The 15,793-nt window shown below is 45.6% G+C and overlaps 1 protein-coding gene and 2 long non-coding RNA genes across 8 annotated transcripts in view; 2 read left to right on the top strand and 1 right to left on the bottom strand.

Moving 5' to 3' along the window:
• AK4 (adenylate kinase 4) overlaps window positions 1-3,032 on the bottom strand; it is a 32,689-nt gene extending 29,657 nt beyond the window's left edge. For 2 of the 5 annotated variants that reach the window (XR_013544963.1, XR_013544964.1), the window contains exons 1-2: window positions 2,542-2,686; window positions 1,840-2,002 (exon numbers count right to left, since the gene is read on the bottom strand). Coding sequence is in view for 3 of the 5 variants with exons in the window: in XM_078392960.1 (XP_078249086.1) it covers window positions 1,840-2,002; window positions 2,542-2,580 (202 nt within the window). In the remaining 2 variants the exon portion in view is untranslated. Of the gene's footprint in view, window positions 1-1,839; window positions 2,003-2,541; window positions 2,688-2,715 lie in introns of those variants that run through there. The other 3 variants (XM_020806085.3, XM_078392960.1, XM_020806083.3) reach the window with 3 other exon arrangements.
• A 6,855-nt stretch (window positions 3,033-9,887) lies between these two features.
• LOC140706658 (uncharacterized) overlaps window positions 9,888-15,793 on the top strand; it is a 27,202-nt gene continuing 21,296 nt past the window's right edge. For both annotated transcript variants that reach the window (XR_013544965.1, XR_012086437.2), the window contains exons 1-2: window positions 9,888-9,995; window positions 10,635-10,768. This is a non-coding gene — a long non-coding RNA (uncharacterized LOC140706658). The remainder of the gene's footprint in view (window positions 9,996-10,634; window positions 10,769-15,793) is intronic.
• Window positions 13,838-15,772, top strand: LOC144589073 (uncharacterized). The gene is made up of 2 exons (XR_013544967.1): window positions 13,838-14,171; window positions 15,043-15,772. It is a non-coding gene; the product is annotated as an uncharacterized LOC144589073 (long non-coding RNA).

Below are 15,793 nucleotides of genomic sequence, written 5' to 3'. Positions count from 1 at the left end.
CCAGATCCCAGGCTATATTTTAGAAGAAACTCAATAAATATTTTGCTGCCATTTTACACCATCCACCATATTTGTGCCTGAGGTGGCTATGTCATACTACCTGATGGTACAATCACCAGGGAACAAAACTGCATCAGAATTAGAAATCAAGAGTATTGCAAGCAAATGCCTGCAACTCCTTTTAAAGGAGCCCAAAGACATTATTGCCCTAAGTCTCGGAAGCAATCCCTCCCTGCCCCCCATGCTTCAGCTCAGAGTTGGGATCAGCTGTCAACCAATATCTGATTCTACGCCTTGCACAGGGTCATTTTCTAAACTATTGCTATTTCATAATCCATTGCAACACACTTGACTTGCCTCTTTTATATGTAACTTCAGAAATATTATCTTTATACTACAGCTTACGAGAGAAAACTTGACATTTAGGGAGCTATGTAAAGTGAGAGTATATAGCTATCTATCCATCCGAATACTACTGGGCAACCTATGCAATTTATAGTCACCTTCTTTTAACACAGGAAGATGATCATGCTGCAATAACCGATAATGTCCAGGATAAGTAGGCATTAATATGATCAATTAAGCCAATGTAAACCCAAAAAGTGATGGTTACACCACAGGATGAGAAGACAGCAAACAAAGAAGGACACAAGGGGCATGAAGCCAAAGTGCTTAGAGCAGAAAGCAGCCCAACAAAGCTCGCTGAAGAAAGAACTTTTATTTTTTTTTAACCATACTTTACCACCCCTATAGAGTGCTGTTGTGCAGACACCACACTCACCGCTTTTAAAAAGAAAAGAAAAAGTAGCAGCATCCCTTTAATTTGCACAGCAGTGCCTAAAATAACAACGCCCCATGAACTGAATGAATTTAATTCAGCATATTCAGTCCAGTACTTGGTTCGCCTTATGACTAACATAATGGGGCTGATGAATTCCAGATTGTTTTCAGTACAAGCTGTGGGAGCGGGAAAGAACCCACGTGTAGAACCAGGGGCTCGGAAGATCGCCTATACTGTACATTTCTACTTAGAAGCAAGACCCACTAAGTGACTTCTGAACAAGTGGTTTATTGCAGCTGTAGCTCACACCTGACAGTCGCTAACAAGCTACCTTATACCTATACAAGCATATATATATGGAAATTGCAAGTCTGAGGGGTTTGCCCCCTCTCTTCCTTCTAAGCTCAGTTAGGCAGGGATGTAAGGCTGTACTTTTCAAGGCATTTGATTTACACTGGTGCATTCCTGGTGCTGCCCTGTTCACATATTGGGTTCAATGAGGCTTATTTTCCCCACCCTCACTGCCGCCTTGGGCTTCGATCTTGGAGCCAACTACCCAGAAATATGCCTCAGAGGGGCTTCCTTTTGAGCAAACATGCGGAGAATATTCTGCTGCTAATTGGATTAAGCGCACGAGTGTCTCATCACTCCAGGCAATAGTAGGAAGAGGCTGTTGTAGGCTGCATCCGATCACTGTCTTTGCCTAGCCGGGCTAGTACAGTTAAGGCGAACAGATCAAGTTAAGAATCCGTGGAGGAGCCCTACCTGAGTCAAATGGACTTACTACAGCGAAGTGAAGGCTCGGACGGTCTAAAGCGGTCAGCCACCAAATACTTACTGCACGGCGATCGCTCCGGGCTCCCAGAGAGCAACGTGCCCCACCTGCGCCTTCCTTCCGCGATCGGACGATGGTTTTGCCCGAACCCACCCAGGGCGCCATCCAAAGCCCACCGAGGCCGTTCCCACCCCCTCCCCTCGGCATGCGACCAGGCACGTACACACCAGATGGAGGCTCGCAAAGCAGCGGGCGGCTCCCCCTCCGCTCCTCGCCCACTTACCGGAGTTGGCCCTGATGTTCTCCCTTAAGAACTGCCCGCTGGAAAGGTGCTGGAGGCCGAAACTCTTGGCGATCCTCTCGCACACGGTGCCTTTGCCCGAGCCGGGGGGCCCCAAGACCACCGCCCGCAGAAACTTGGAAGCCATGGCGACCGAGCGAGCGACCTGTCCGGGGAGAGGGGGGGGGGGAGTGGAGGAATGAGAAAGAGAGAGTCACTCGGACGCCTCCAGCCCGCGGCGCCTGCCACGGAAGCGGGCCAAGCAGACGCCCCGTCCCATTCCGCGACGGCGGGGCCCCCGAGCCTCTCCCGCCGTGCCCCACTTCCCTTTTCACTCCGTCAAATGTGGTCAGCCCGGCGCTCGCCTGGCTTCGGGTCGTGCTTTGCGCTCCGTTCCTCCCAGCCTCTTCCTCCCCCGGAGGCCAGGCAGGAATGCTCCCCGCCGGGCGGGCGGCAGAGAGAAGCCAGGAGGACGGAATGGTGGCTGGTCGCTGCCCGAGCCTTCCTTCCCACCCGCCCAGGCGGAGGGAAGGGGCGGACCGGAGCAAATGTTTGCTCCCACGCGGTGCCACGCGCCTTCTTGCCTTCCTTCTGCACGTGAATGCCTCTTCCCAAATGCATTGTGTCACCCGCCGCCGCCGCCGCCGCGGAAATCGATTACAAAACTTCTTACGCTGGTGGGGGGGGGGGTTAAGGGACATTTACTTGACGGACTTCTGCTGCTGCTTCCCGAAGGGTCAGCATGGGAAGCAACCCGAACTCAACGCCGCCCTGTTCGCTTACTCGGGCGAACCGTTCCCACGTGCACGCGCCCCGATTAACATCCCTCCTCTCCGATAACAAGGGATGGAAGCGAAAGAGAGGTTTAAGTCAACTCACCACTTCTTTGAGCGCTACAAAAGAGTGTGGAGAGAGAAAATCCAACGAACCACTTTGCCCGCAAGATGGCGTGTTTTTTTTTTTAAATTGTTGCACTGATTGTTTTACACATTACTTATATGTTATCCTCGCCCAATCGGGAGGGAAAAAATTGCACACACACAAAAAATAATAATATGCTCGCTTCTTCTCCCGCGGCTCCGCCTGCGCCTTTAAGAGAAGCGAGGAAGTCTCTTTGCAAATACAAACGGCTGTTCTCAATTACCAGCCCGTTCGCGGGCACCAGCAGCAGCACCACATCATTATAGGAAAATACCAGATGCAGATAACAGCTAACGAAACGGACTCCGCCCCTATCCCCACCTCCCAGGAACCCTGGCATGTTGGGATTTGTAGTCTGGGACGGTAGCGTGCAGGGTACCTTTTTTTGTAAGTCGAGCCTCTCCACGGGACTACGTGTCCCAGAATTCCACCGTGGCTAGGGTGTGTCCTGCCCTTTCCCCCCCCTCCTCCCACCGCCGCCCGTTTCGGGACTGGAGGAATAGCTTTGGAATGTAGGTGTAACTGTGTGATTTTTTTTAAGAATGGAGGAGGGGGTTGAGGCGGAGGAACCGTTTCATAATGTTGCAAAGTGTGGGGAGGGGCTACTCTTGCAAAGACCGTGAGAGATTTATTTTCCCTTTAGTCAACAAGCCCAGAGGTCTATGGACAGTCGTAACCACGTAGTTTATGACTGTTTTATCAGAAGGCACTTTAATAAATAAATAAATAAATAAATAAATAAATAAATAAATAGAGGTGCAATTTAGAACTGTCTTTCTCAAAATAAAAATAAAAGAACGAAAATTAAGAGTTAGAAACAAAACACTGTAAAGGAAATAGGTCCCTCTGCTGGCGCCCCAAGAGAATGAATAGGAAGCAAAACTATGTGCATTGAGTCAGGTTTCTTCAGAAAATTTCATTTTTCTCGGGCAGCTCCCCCAACTGTCAGATGGGCTACTAATTCAGACTTCTGCAAAGCATAGGAAGAGGACCCTGCCTGTTGAAAACGTACTCTATATTTGCAGGAGCTGCTTGTAGTTTAGAAGCCGTGCTAGCCATTTCTAGAGGAGTTCTTCTTTTCCCAAAAACTGAGTGTTGCCCAGGGAGCCTTGGCGTAAAAGAATTTTCTTTAGATGAATAAACATTTTATATTTCTGCAGCTTCTTCCAGAAAGACTGTTAGTTTCGCTGAAATAAAGTGTTCTGTGGCAAATAGCATCCCTGATCAACTAAGGAAGATCCTCATTCCCAGATGTTAGGGCTGGCCTTCTGAGGGGAAATGCAGATTTTAATTCATGATTTTCCTATTCCCGGCTTCTACCTTACCTGAGCATGCAATATATCTAAACCCCAAAATAAAACAACACCCCCTGCAAAAGAAAAGCACACACCTCATAGCTGAACTTTATAAGATGCAAATAAGAAAGGCCAGTCAGCAGCTTCCTAAGGCATCATGTCTGTTTTATTAAGACCCTTTCTGTGTAGTTTAGCTAATATATGCATATCACTCCTATTCATGCAGCTGCATTATTTCTGAAATCATACCAAGGCTATGAATACAGCACCCTCTTAAAAGTACAGTATATGAATAGACATCAGCAGTCCACACACAATGACCACTTGACTGCCCACACAACAATTTTGTATGCAAAATTCTCAGCCTATTATAACTTACGTATTGGAGCCAGGGTTTCAAAGAGTTGAGGCCTCAAGACTTTCTGAATATTAATGAATATGAGACCACCTGCTCCCTCAACCCGCTCATTGTTTTTCCAAGGAATGGGACAAATGTTGCAGGTGGTTGCCATTATAACGCAAAGCATATTAAGGTGATATTTGGTCCTGAAAGTGCAATTAAGCGCCATTGACTTTACAAAAGACCTGTCCCTAATTTATTGATATGGACTGATGTGGCTGCATGCTTTTTTGACCTCATAGAGGAAGCTGCTGCGAGGACTGCTGTAATGGGCACTGTCAGGTCCAAATTTCCCATGACACCACTGTCCATTATAGAAATATCAACAAACTAGCAGGGTTGGGGAAGATAAATCTAAGCACCCGTGCAAAAATACATGCAAATATGCCCCTTTATTTTTTAACTTTTTGTCTTACTAAGAGTTCTGGAGAGCACAAAGGCTTACACTATTTTGATCACATTTCAGTAGTCCTAATGAGTTATTACTCAACACGTATTTTTGTTTTTACACACATTCTATTCATCAGTAATTCATGCACTCACAATGTAATTCACTGAGAATTTTTAAAAATCATGCTGTTTTTCAGTTAATTGTGATGCAGAGAAGAGCAGATGATGGAAACTGATTGCCAGCTGGTTGGCCCATCTTTAGGGAGAAGGGAGTGTTAGAATTCTAACTGGTCAGAAAATACAGAACGTAGATGCAAAATCCTGATCCTAATAAACCTTTATACTATCTGTAACCATAACCTAATCCTAACCCTCAATATATTAGCATTCTCATTGAGGCCAGAAAATACCTATAACCTATTCAGTTTGAACTTTCTGTCCTTGTTTAATCCTGGGTTAGACAGGCATTTCTTATCTCAGTAGCTGCAAACTCCCATCACAGTTTGATTGAAGAGGTGCATGTAGCGTGGTTGGATGTTGCACTCCAAATGCTAGCCTTTCCCTCCAAGCAGGGAGCATGCTTCTCTCGCCCTTGGCTTCTCTTCAGCTTTGCCTTTAGGTGTGGATTCCTGCCTTTGATAGTGCCTTGGGCTAGATGATCCTTTCCAACAATACAACTCCATGATTTTTACTTCCATTTCCATCATTCTGCATTTGATGGCCATGCGTTGCTTTGCTTTGTTTGGATATTTCTACAGAAATAAGTATATTGAAACTTCCTGTGTTTTGTGGTACCTCTGTCTTAGCTCTGGTCCTGTACAACTGTGTTCACTCTTAGACAGAGTGGGAAATTTATTACTGTTAGATGCAGTAGCACTATAGATATCAAACAGTGGTGGTTACAATAATAAATATTAATCTTTAATGAATATATAAATATATAACATATAAATAATGAATATATATATAAATGTACACTTATATGTGTATAAATAAATAGATCATAAATATTTTCAATAATTTTAAGAGCTTGTACTTGCTTCGTGCAAACAGACATATGTTTATTATAATAATCTGCATGTTGTTGTTGCACCTGCCAATGAATGATAAGAACTAAGAGGGAATTTGGTTTCATATTTGGCAACAAGATCAAATCTCCCAGGGTTTAATGGGGCCTATTCTGAATTATGTGTGCATAGGATTTAACTAAAGGCATTGCCTGGAAAGAATTTGGTACCCAAATACATTTATCAACTTTTTGCCTTTTTTGTCTAGGTGACTGTTTGGTCAGCCTCAATTAGCAGGTTTCATCTCTGTGTTTGGCAAGCTGTGTTTGCTAATTCCTGTAGATCAGGTTGGTTTTGAAAACGCAGCAATAGAGGCTGACTGAGATGTTGGCAAACCAGACTGTAACCCCAGAAATTAGGGATGAGAACTTTGCTGTTAAAAACCAAACCCAACTTCTTTGGATTTTGCTATTCGCTATTGGGTGGATACAAGGAGTTAGTGTGAAACTACAGTGTTTCTTTTGCAAGCCCATCATACCTATTTGCAGATTTATGTGCAAATAGTAATTATAAAGACTCATCTAATGATGCTTTCTGATGAATGCATTAGAAGAACTTGGTACATATTGTGATAGAAACAAACTTAAACCCAACCCTGCTAAGATTCAAATTTATGCCTTTCATCTGAGAAATAAGCAGGCATCTTTGAGACTTCAAATTACATCTGAAAGGGTATCCAACCAGATCATTCTTTGGCCCCCAGATACTTAGGTGTTATCTCTGGATTGTATTCTGACCTATAAGAAACAGTGCCCAAAAAATGAAAGATCTCCATAAAGAATAATAAGCTACCAAGAACCAGATGGGACACACAACCACAAACACCAAGAGCTACAGGTTTGTTCCTATGCTACTCTGTAGGCAAGTACACCAGCCCGGTGTGGTATAGATCAGCCCATGCAAAACAGGTAAATGAAGAATCATTAATAGATGCCTAAAGCCAACTCCTATTGATAAAGTGACCTAGCAGGCATTGTACTCTGTGACATACAGAGAAAGGAGCTAATAGTGATGGACTCAAAGCATCTCCATCAAATGCACATCCATGCTTTGAATACCATCTCACCCCTCCCATTTTAAAATCAAGGAAAACCTTTTTTTTTTCAGAACACCTGTTAATCTCAAAGGAACAGCAGAGGCTATAATGTGGAAAGAAGAAAGAAATCCCCACCCCTCAGAATGGATGGAACTCCAATAAATTCTACTCCCCAGTTGCACAAAGAAGTGAGTTACTTGGAAATCGCTATGGACTGGAGTCAGAAAACTATGGATTGGGTTTGGCAGGGCCAGGTGAGTCTAAGAAAATGAGGCTTTTGCATCAACACAGTTCTTTGCAAGTCCCAACAAGAATAGGCAACTTTACACTTATGTCAGTATATTTGGTGCCCCACAACATGCACTGTGGAAGGTTTGGTGCTAGCTGGCCTATTTAATCTTGGAAGTTGCTGTTATCAGGCAACCAATTATCTGGTGTATTTGTTCATGGTACTGTGGTGCTTCTGACACAAGGAGGGAAAGAGACTGCAAACTTGGCTTTACCCTCAAGAGTTTCCCTCAGCTCTTCATTTCTCTTCAATTTTTTTCTTGATGGGGAAAGAATAGTACTGTGTATGATTGCAAAACTGAGAAAAAGGACACTGCATAAAAGAAAAGGAAGCTTAGAGCTTGTGTTGAATTTCACACATATTGCATGACTCTTTGACTTAATTACCTGAATACTGTAGAAGCTACTTGGATGAGAAGCAAGACATTTAAAACTAATAAGAAAGAAGTCCAGTTGACATGACTCATCTTCCAGATAACTACACCTGGATGGCTGAAAATCTTCACAGATATACCTGAAGTCTTAAGCAGATGGGTCAGCACAGTAAGCAGCATGATTTCTTTTATTTATTCCAGATATGTTGTGGCTATTGCTGCCGAACACTGTGCAGGTATCAAATGAAACCAAATGTATTTTCCCCCTTGATTTTCTTTAGTTGCACCATCACTGTGGCTTCTAACTTTTAAAACATATGTAGAGCTATTCAAAGTAGAGTTGCAGAAACTTGTGATATTTTATTTTATTTAAAACATTTTACCCTTTCTCCTTGAAAAGGACCCGGGGTGACTTACATCATTAAATGACAATATTTAAAACTAACAACAGTGAGTATACAGATAGTACTTAAAAAGATCAAATGAATACCTAACGAAAACATAAGCAACACAAAACACCTTCAAAGCAGTAAAGTGCAACCATCCATTTAAAAACTCTGTTCAGGTAGCCAGTCACTAAGGGAAAGCTTGCCTGAAGAGAAAGGTCTTCGCCTGCTTGCAGAAGAATAGTAAAGATGGGGCCAGTCTGGTCTTCTGTGGGAGGGAGTTCCAGAGCCTGGGAGCAAGAATAGAGATGGACCTCTCCTGTGTCCCCATCAGATGCACCTGTGAAAGTGGCGGGACTGAGAGAAAGGCTTCTCCTGATGATCTTCACACCTGAGTCAGCTCACAATGGGAGATACGGACTTTGAGATAGCTTGGACCCAGGCCATTTAGGGCTGTATAGGTTAGAGCCAGGACTTTGAATTGTGACCAGAAATGGATCAGCAGCCAGTAGAGCTGCTATGGGGGGGGGGGGGGTGTTGTCATGTGATTGATCCCTGTGTCTAGCCCCAGTATTTCTGGACACTTTCCGTAGGCAGCCCCACGTAGAGTAATCCAGACAGAATATAACTAAGGCACAATCTTGAAATAGGATGCGAAGTCAGCGGTCAGACCACCCACCCCATCCTGTGTCATAGTGACATGAGATGACATGGGGTGACAACAATAACAACAGCTAGTCTGTAGGACAGTCTGCCCTGGAAAGGGCACAAAGCCCTTTCTTTGTAGGTAGGACAATCCTCTTACAAATAGCTCAATCCCAAAATGATTGCTATGGAGCTGGTAGAATTTCTCAGGGCACAGAGTAGCTTCCCGTAGTGATACTGGAGGCCAAGGAATAATGGAATCCCTCCCCACAACCCAGCTTAATGGCCAAGAGTTGCAGCTTGCTCACCTTTGATCTCTATGTCATTTTCTTCAGCCAAGACGTTTGTTCAAAAATGTACATTTTTTGAACATGAACCAGTCATGAGGAATGAAATGATGAGAAGCCAATGTATGTGCCCACTGTCCGGTTACTGGACGCCACAGGACTGAGTTTCACAAAGACCATCTGCCAACCCAGGAATGCATTTGGGAAAGCCGCCAGTGGAGTTCTTGTGCTTCTGCACCTTGCTTTTCCCAAACTCAACCAACCCCAAGCGACGGTGTTGGGTATTCTTCGTGCATTTGAAAGGTAAAAATCAAATGTCTGGACGGTTCAGCCGGGGTGCTGAGTTGCGGGAAAGCCGCTAGGTGGGAAACGAACGGCATTTGGGTGAAGGAGAACTGTCACAGACTTCACCATGATGATGATGATCATAAATGTGGGACGCCTGCGTGGGATAGCGGAAGCCACGGATAAGTTGCACGGGGTGAGAAGCGGCGCTCCTTGCCTCCCATTTCCATCTTGTCAGCGGAGCCTCCCTTGCTTGGCTGGCAGAGGGACCCAAACATGTTTTGTGTACGTTTATCCGAAGTTTTGTATTGCCTCCCCCCACTCCAATTTTTAATTTTCTGGTCATGCGACCCGGAAGTTTGTGCATGTGTGCGCGTCTCTCTCTCTCTCTCTCTCCCCCTGTCTGTATTGGTTGCTGATGTGTGGTGTTTTTTTTTTTTTTTAAATTCTATCACATGGCAGTGTGTGAGAGATATAATAAAAACAGAAAAATGGCGACAGTCACGTTGTGGCGAGTCTATGCTGCGTCATTAGATAATCTTCATGCAAAGATCGCTAAGAACAAAGAAAAAAAGAGAGAGGGGGTAGCAAAGGCGACTGGAAAGGTGGGTGGGCAGAAGGCAGTGGCTGGCGGGCGCGCATGGAGGGGAGGGGAGGGGAGGGGACGCGAGGGGAGGGGAGGGGAGGGGACGAGCGGGTGTGTGTTTATTGCAGGGCATCGCGATCTGGCATCCCAACTCAGATCTCCATTCAGCTTTAGGCAGCTCCGGGAAGCCCACCGAGAGGTTGGTGAATGTGTATGTGTGAGTGTGCGTGTGTGTATGTGTGGGGGTGTTTTTTTAATGGGGGTCTCTAGGGAGAGAGAGAGAGAGAGAAGATCCTGCGGGAGGGGGGCAGAGACAGGGGCGGTGGATGGCGCTTGGGGCAGATCAGGTTTTCTTCCTGCCTCCCCTCCCCATTTTTAATCGCCGCCGCCCCCCCTTTTTTTTTTAGTAAAAGCGATCACCCCGAGCGGCGGCGCGCAGCTGGGCAAGCTGGGTTTTGTTTACAAGCGCTCAGTCCTGACAGCTGGCTGGTGCGCTCTAACCACGAGGCGTTCCGACCGCCGGCGCACTTACGGGATCGGGACGGGGCTGTTTTGCTTCGAGTGATGGCCGAACGGGCCGGCGGCGGCGGGGAAGCAAGCGGAGAAGGTGGCCGGGAGAGGGGAGCCCCCCCTCCCGTCCCTCCGCTGCTGCGTTTTCTCAGACGGGTGTTTATAATTCGGATTGGGAAAGGAAGGACCTGCTTCTGTTCGGTGAGGAGGGGGCGCGGACGTGGGATGGGGGGGAAAGGGGGCCTCGGGAAGCGGGGAGGCTTCTGCCCCGAAGGGCGTGTGTGCTCTGATGGCTTTTAAAATGTTGCGCACTATTATTTTCCTTAAGACTCCTGGCACTGCTTCCCTCCAGTCAAGTGATTGTAAATATAGCCTGGATGTTGTTTACATGAAACATCCAGAGGGAGGAGCGTAGGAAGGAGGAGGAAGAGGAAGACGGAGGAGCCTCCGAGGCTGCCCGGGGTGAGTATCCCAACAGGAGGAGCCAGGACGAGGGCCGGAGGGCCCGGCCCAGCTGCTCTGGGAAAGCGGCCGCCTCTGGGCGCTTGTCCGGCTGAGCGGCGCTCGGGCGAGGCGCGCCTCCCGGCTCCGTTGCCTGGCAGACGGCGAGTCCCACCAGGGGCTCCGTTGCTGCGAGGATCGGCCAAACCTGCCCGGCTGGAGGAGTTGATTGGCTGGCGGAGGCCGGCGCGCCGCTTTCTCGGGCCCGCTCGCTGGCTGCGCTGCAAATGGAGCTCCCCATTCCCCCCCCTCCCCACTCTTCTTGCCCAGCCAATCTAACAGGGGTTGTCATTTCTCTTTTCAGCGAGACTAGGGAAAGAAATGGTCGGGATCATCCTCCCCTCCAGCCGAAAGGGATGGGGTGGGGAGGTCCGGATACACTGAAAGGGCAGAGCCAAATATTTGTTCAGAGCAGTGTGTGGTTGTGTTTCACCACAAAGGAATGATACGAGGTTTGGACAACTGGGGAGCCCTTGGCACCCAAATGTTTTGGGCCTTCGGAAGGGGCCAGCTGTCCAGTTATAAACACCTCAAGATCCTCAAACCTGCTCTTTAGAAGCGGAGGGAAGGTGCAGTGTTCTCCCCTCTCATTGTTCCAGTAGCTAGCATCCTTCCCATTAGAGCAGCTAGCTGCAAAATGAAATTGGGTCCGAAAAAGGGGGCAGTGGCATTCTCACTTGTGGCATTAGATGTTTTGGAGGGCTGGGCATGAACTTGAGTTTGACGATGGCAATTGGCAGGTTAGGATTCCTGTCCTCTTAGGAGTCTGTGAAAACAAATAGACTTGGAGAGAGGGAGGTGGCTTTTCCGAAGACACCATGGCCAGGATTCCCTCATCCATACAGTTGCTGAAGGTATAAGGATATTGAAAGTTTAAGACGTCACATCCTTGATGTACATGCTTGGGCATTTGTACTGCAACAGTGCTCTTTCTGAGGCAGGGCCAGCTGAGATTGACTTGACCAAGGCAAGGCTTAGGCATCCCATGTGCTCCGTTGGGAGATGATGAGACAAAGCCTCAGGTGGCAGAGCTGAGGAGTGGCAATGACTTTTTGGATTGTTGTGCGTCCCAGGGACAACTAGGGATCTGAGTAAAGGGGAGGGAGGGCTTCATCTCCAAATGTAAGGGTTAGCGTCCTTTCATGTGTACTCTGGGTCTTCTGTCGTCCATTCACTAAGCTAATGTGCCACTCTGAAGTATGGTGGAGGGTGCTGTCCCATTGCTGGTGCTGAAATAGAATCCAGCTGCCACTCTGGTCAGCTTTGGGGTCTGCAGTGAGAAGGGGAGCGTCTCACCCTTTGCCTCAAGTCTCAGAAAGTCTAGGAGTCGGTCCTCAACCACCCAGTGGTTTCATGCTTGAGCAGAGATCTGGACTGCTGGAAGTGCATCCACTAGAAGAAGCTGGGTCACTGTGCTCCCTTCCTGCCTCCCTGTTAGTTTGAAAGCTTGGGGGGAAGAGCCACACATGGTGTGCCCTTCAAGTGTGAGAGTGTAGGGAGACAACATGAGAGACTATTCATCTGTTAGATTGGGGTGATGAAACCACAGCCTTCCGGGAGTGGTTGGATTTCCCCTTCTATCAGCTCTAGCCAGCATAACCAAAGCTAAGGAATGCTGGGAATTGTTATCCATATTCAGAGGGCCACATCCAAGTTAAAGGTTCAGTGTCAAAGAGTTGTTCTGCAGTGTTGTGGCAAAGGAGGAGAAGGGGAACAAAACCACAATTAATTTGGCACTGCTTGTGTTTCATTTGACTTCCCTTTCACCAGCCCTGCCAGTCTCAAAGAGTACTAGCTACTATTCATGCAGAATCGATGTTTCTCCTTCCACAACCCTGTACTGTTTCACTCAGCCACACTGTCCCTTTGAAGACATGCCTTTTCCCAGGAAGAAGTTGATCCATGCAGACTGATCCTCCGCATGTTTGCTCATTATTAAGTCCCATTGACTTGATTGCCACCACCCCACCCTAGTTCAGTTTGTAGAATTACATCTGTTACCTCAAGTTTGGTTTCAGTGCTTGGTAGCCCATTGGGATCAAGATTAGGACAGAACATGTACAGAATGCTTTCCATCACACACAAGTTATTAGCTGCACTTTCCATATGAGAGTCTGTTTTCTAGCCTAGAGCCGTTACACTTCTCAGCCTAGAAATTAATTACTGGGGCACATCAAGTTCCTGGTATTCTGAAACTGGGGGTTCCAAAATACAAAATATAAACTTAAGCTGTGATCATGTGGAATAAGGGAGTAAAGATATGACATCTCTAAAAATCTGGTTTGTTATGTGCCATCAAGTCATAACTAATAGGGCTTTCAAGGTAAGTGAGATATTTTAGAAGTGATTGTACCAGTTCCACTCCTCCAGTGAGTTTCCATAGCTGAGCTGGGATTTGAACTCAGGTCTTGAGTCCTACTTCATCACTCTGTCCACTGACTACACCACACTCAGTAGCTCTGACCAATCACTAGGAAAAACATTTGGTGAATTACTTGGAAGTCATTTGCATAAGAGTCACTGGTACAGGCCAATCACTACGAAGCTATTTGTATAAGAATTCATGGCTGTTTCTTCTCTTTGGATGTTTCTGAGCATTCTCATTTCACTTCGCTGCTTGTCAGCCTATCTTCAGGGTATTCCTCACTTAGCTGTACTTCCTGCTTATATGGTATTGCTCCTGTACATTTCAGAGCTCCGCTATATTTGATTTAACAAGCGAACATTTAACGATCTCTTAACATTAGAGCTTGCCCAGGACTCACACAGTCAGAACCACATCTTTAATGATGACCAACTAGATTACGTTTTAACGAAATAAAGAGTTGTTTGCTCAAATAAATGACCAAGGTCCGTTCTGTGGCCTTGGCTTCATCATTGCAGCATCTGTGATTTAACAGATACTTTGTGTAAATACAACCAGTGAGTCTCCTCCCCTTATTTTTCAACAGTTTTGCTGGTTTTGAAAAACAATTACATTTTATTTATTGATGAACAAAACATCTCTTCCTGCACTCACTAGACTTATTCTTTGTTTTCTTTTTTGTACAGCAGGTATAGGTGGCTTGCAACTGGGTGTAGGGAGATGTCCCCAACCCTCTTCAATTTATGAGCCATCCCTGGCAGTGGATGTAGGATTAACACAACTAGGATGTCACAAGAGAGCCTCCATCGGTGTTTTTCTTTTCTTTTCTGCAAGAAGCTCTCCTTGCAGTATTGCTAGCCTTATATTTGTTTGTGAGTGTGTGTCTTTGAGGAGAGTTGTTGTTTAGAAAGGGTTGGCTAAATCATGAGTCTTCCTGAAGAAAAAAAAATATGATAGGACTACGTGCCTGTGAACCACGTCTGATGAATAACTGAAAAGGTATTTTGGAGCTTTGTCCATTGAATTATTTATTTCTATGATGATCTTGATGGGAGAGGCTATCATTTAGGCTGATGTAGGTTCTCCTGTCATACATACGACACCTACCCAGGTATGGCTTTTGGGGAAAAGGCAGGAGAGTTTTTTGTGTTTTTTTTAAAGGAAACTTTAGGAAGTTGCTCAAGAATGTAAAAATGCCTTCTACATATTCATAGCATGGTTAAGATTTTATTCATGACATCTATGTAGTTTTGGAGGCTAACAGTGCTTTCTGTGTTTGCTTCTTTCTCTGAAGCCTATGGATTTACCATTTGCACCTCCATAAAAACCTATAGATTTGGGCTCCAGAGAGAGAGAGAGAGAGAGAGAGAGAGAGAGAGAGAGAGAGAGAGAGAGAGAGAGAGAGAGATGTCCTAGGACTGGAAGGGTTACAGACTGGTGCTTTAAAATGTTCACAGTAATTTGGGTGGAAAGGGAATACAGAATTGAACTGTGGCTCATTAAACACGGGGGGGGGGAATGTACTGACTTTGATGACAGTTATTGAATGCATTTTCTCAGAATGAGCGTGTTGCTGCATTTTCCTTCCTCTAGTAATTCATCAGTTTCAAATTTATAGAATTCATTTTAACATTACTTTGACTTCTGCTCCTATTGTAATTACATGCAGCAGGCACCATCCACTGGGAACACCTCTTGTTCAAACTGTATTGAAATGAGCCACTAATTTCATAAGCTTTGTGCACAGGTTCCCAGTGGATGGTACATCGTGGTTTTTAATCAATGTGGTAGTTAATTTTTACTGAGCATCATTGTGATAATCCCTTTCTTGATAGTATAAAATAAACGCTCTTGTCTTTGTGCTTTCCAGATGTTTTGAACTATTACCCCCGAAGCCCTAGTGGTCAGGCATTGCAGGAGTTATTGTCTGAAACATCTGGAGCACATTGGATTGAAGAAGGCTAACAGCTTCTTCTACTAAAGTCTGAGCAAATAGACAACGCTGAAGGGAAGGATGGATCACATGCACAACAATGGAACATTGTCAGTTTAGTAGCAGATTACACAAGAGGGAAGTGTGTTGTTCAAACAGCAAATTATGTACCCAAAACCATAGAAGTGGTGTTATAACTCACTGGTTACAATGTTGTCACTGAGAAACACCATATCAAATTTCGTTGAGAAGCAAAAAGATTTTAGTAAATAGGCCATAATGTCTCTTCAACCTTTAAAGTGAGAAAGATGTGTCCATCCAGATGTTGTTTGACTGTGAATTGCCATCAAACCTCATCATTGGCTGTGGTGGCTAGGGCTGATGAGAGTTATAAGTTGGCACTTTGGTATTCTGGATTCAGCCCCCCTCCTGCCAACATAGCACATTTTAGGACCATTTGCTTGGTTACTTTTAATGACTCTTAACTATAAAAACACTGGCCACCAGTACGGGTCTAATAGTCATCCAAATGGATTTGTCTTTGGCAGGCATGACTTGTGCCCATATATTTGTTTTTCATACCAGTCAGTGAGTAAACCACTGATTGGACTGAAAATATGGGTACTTCTGAGGAATAATCACATATGTTACCTAACCCAAAAGAAAAGGAAGGATTCCCCTCCCCTCT

This window comes from Pogona vitticeps, chromosome 4 (assembly GCF_051106095.1).
Source record: "Pogona vitticeps strain Pit_001003342236 chromosome 4, PviZW2.1, whole genome shotgun sequence".
NCBI lineage: Eukaryota > Metazoa > Chordata > Lepidosauria > Squamata > Agamidae > Pogona > Pogona vitticeps.
The sequence above is the reverse complement of the archived record's forward strand: the minus strand, read 5'-3'. Positions and strand labels throughout refer to the sequence as shown.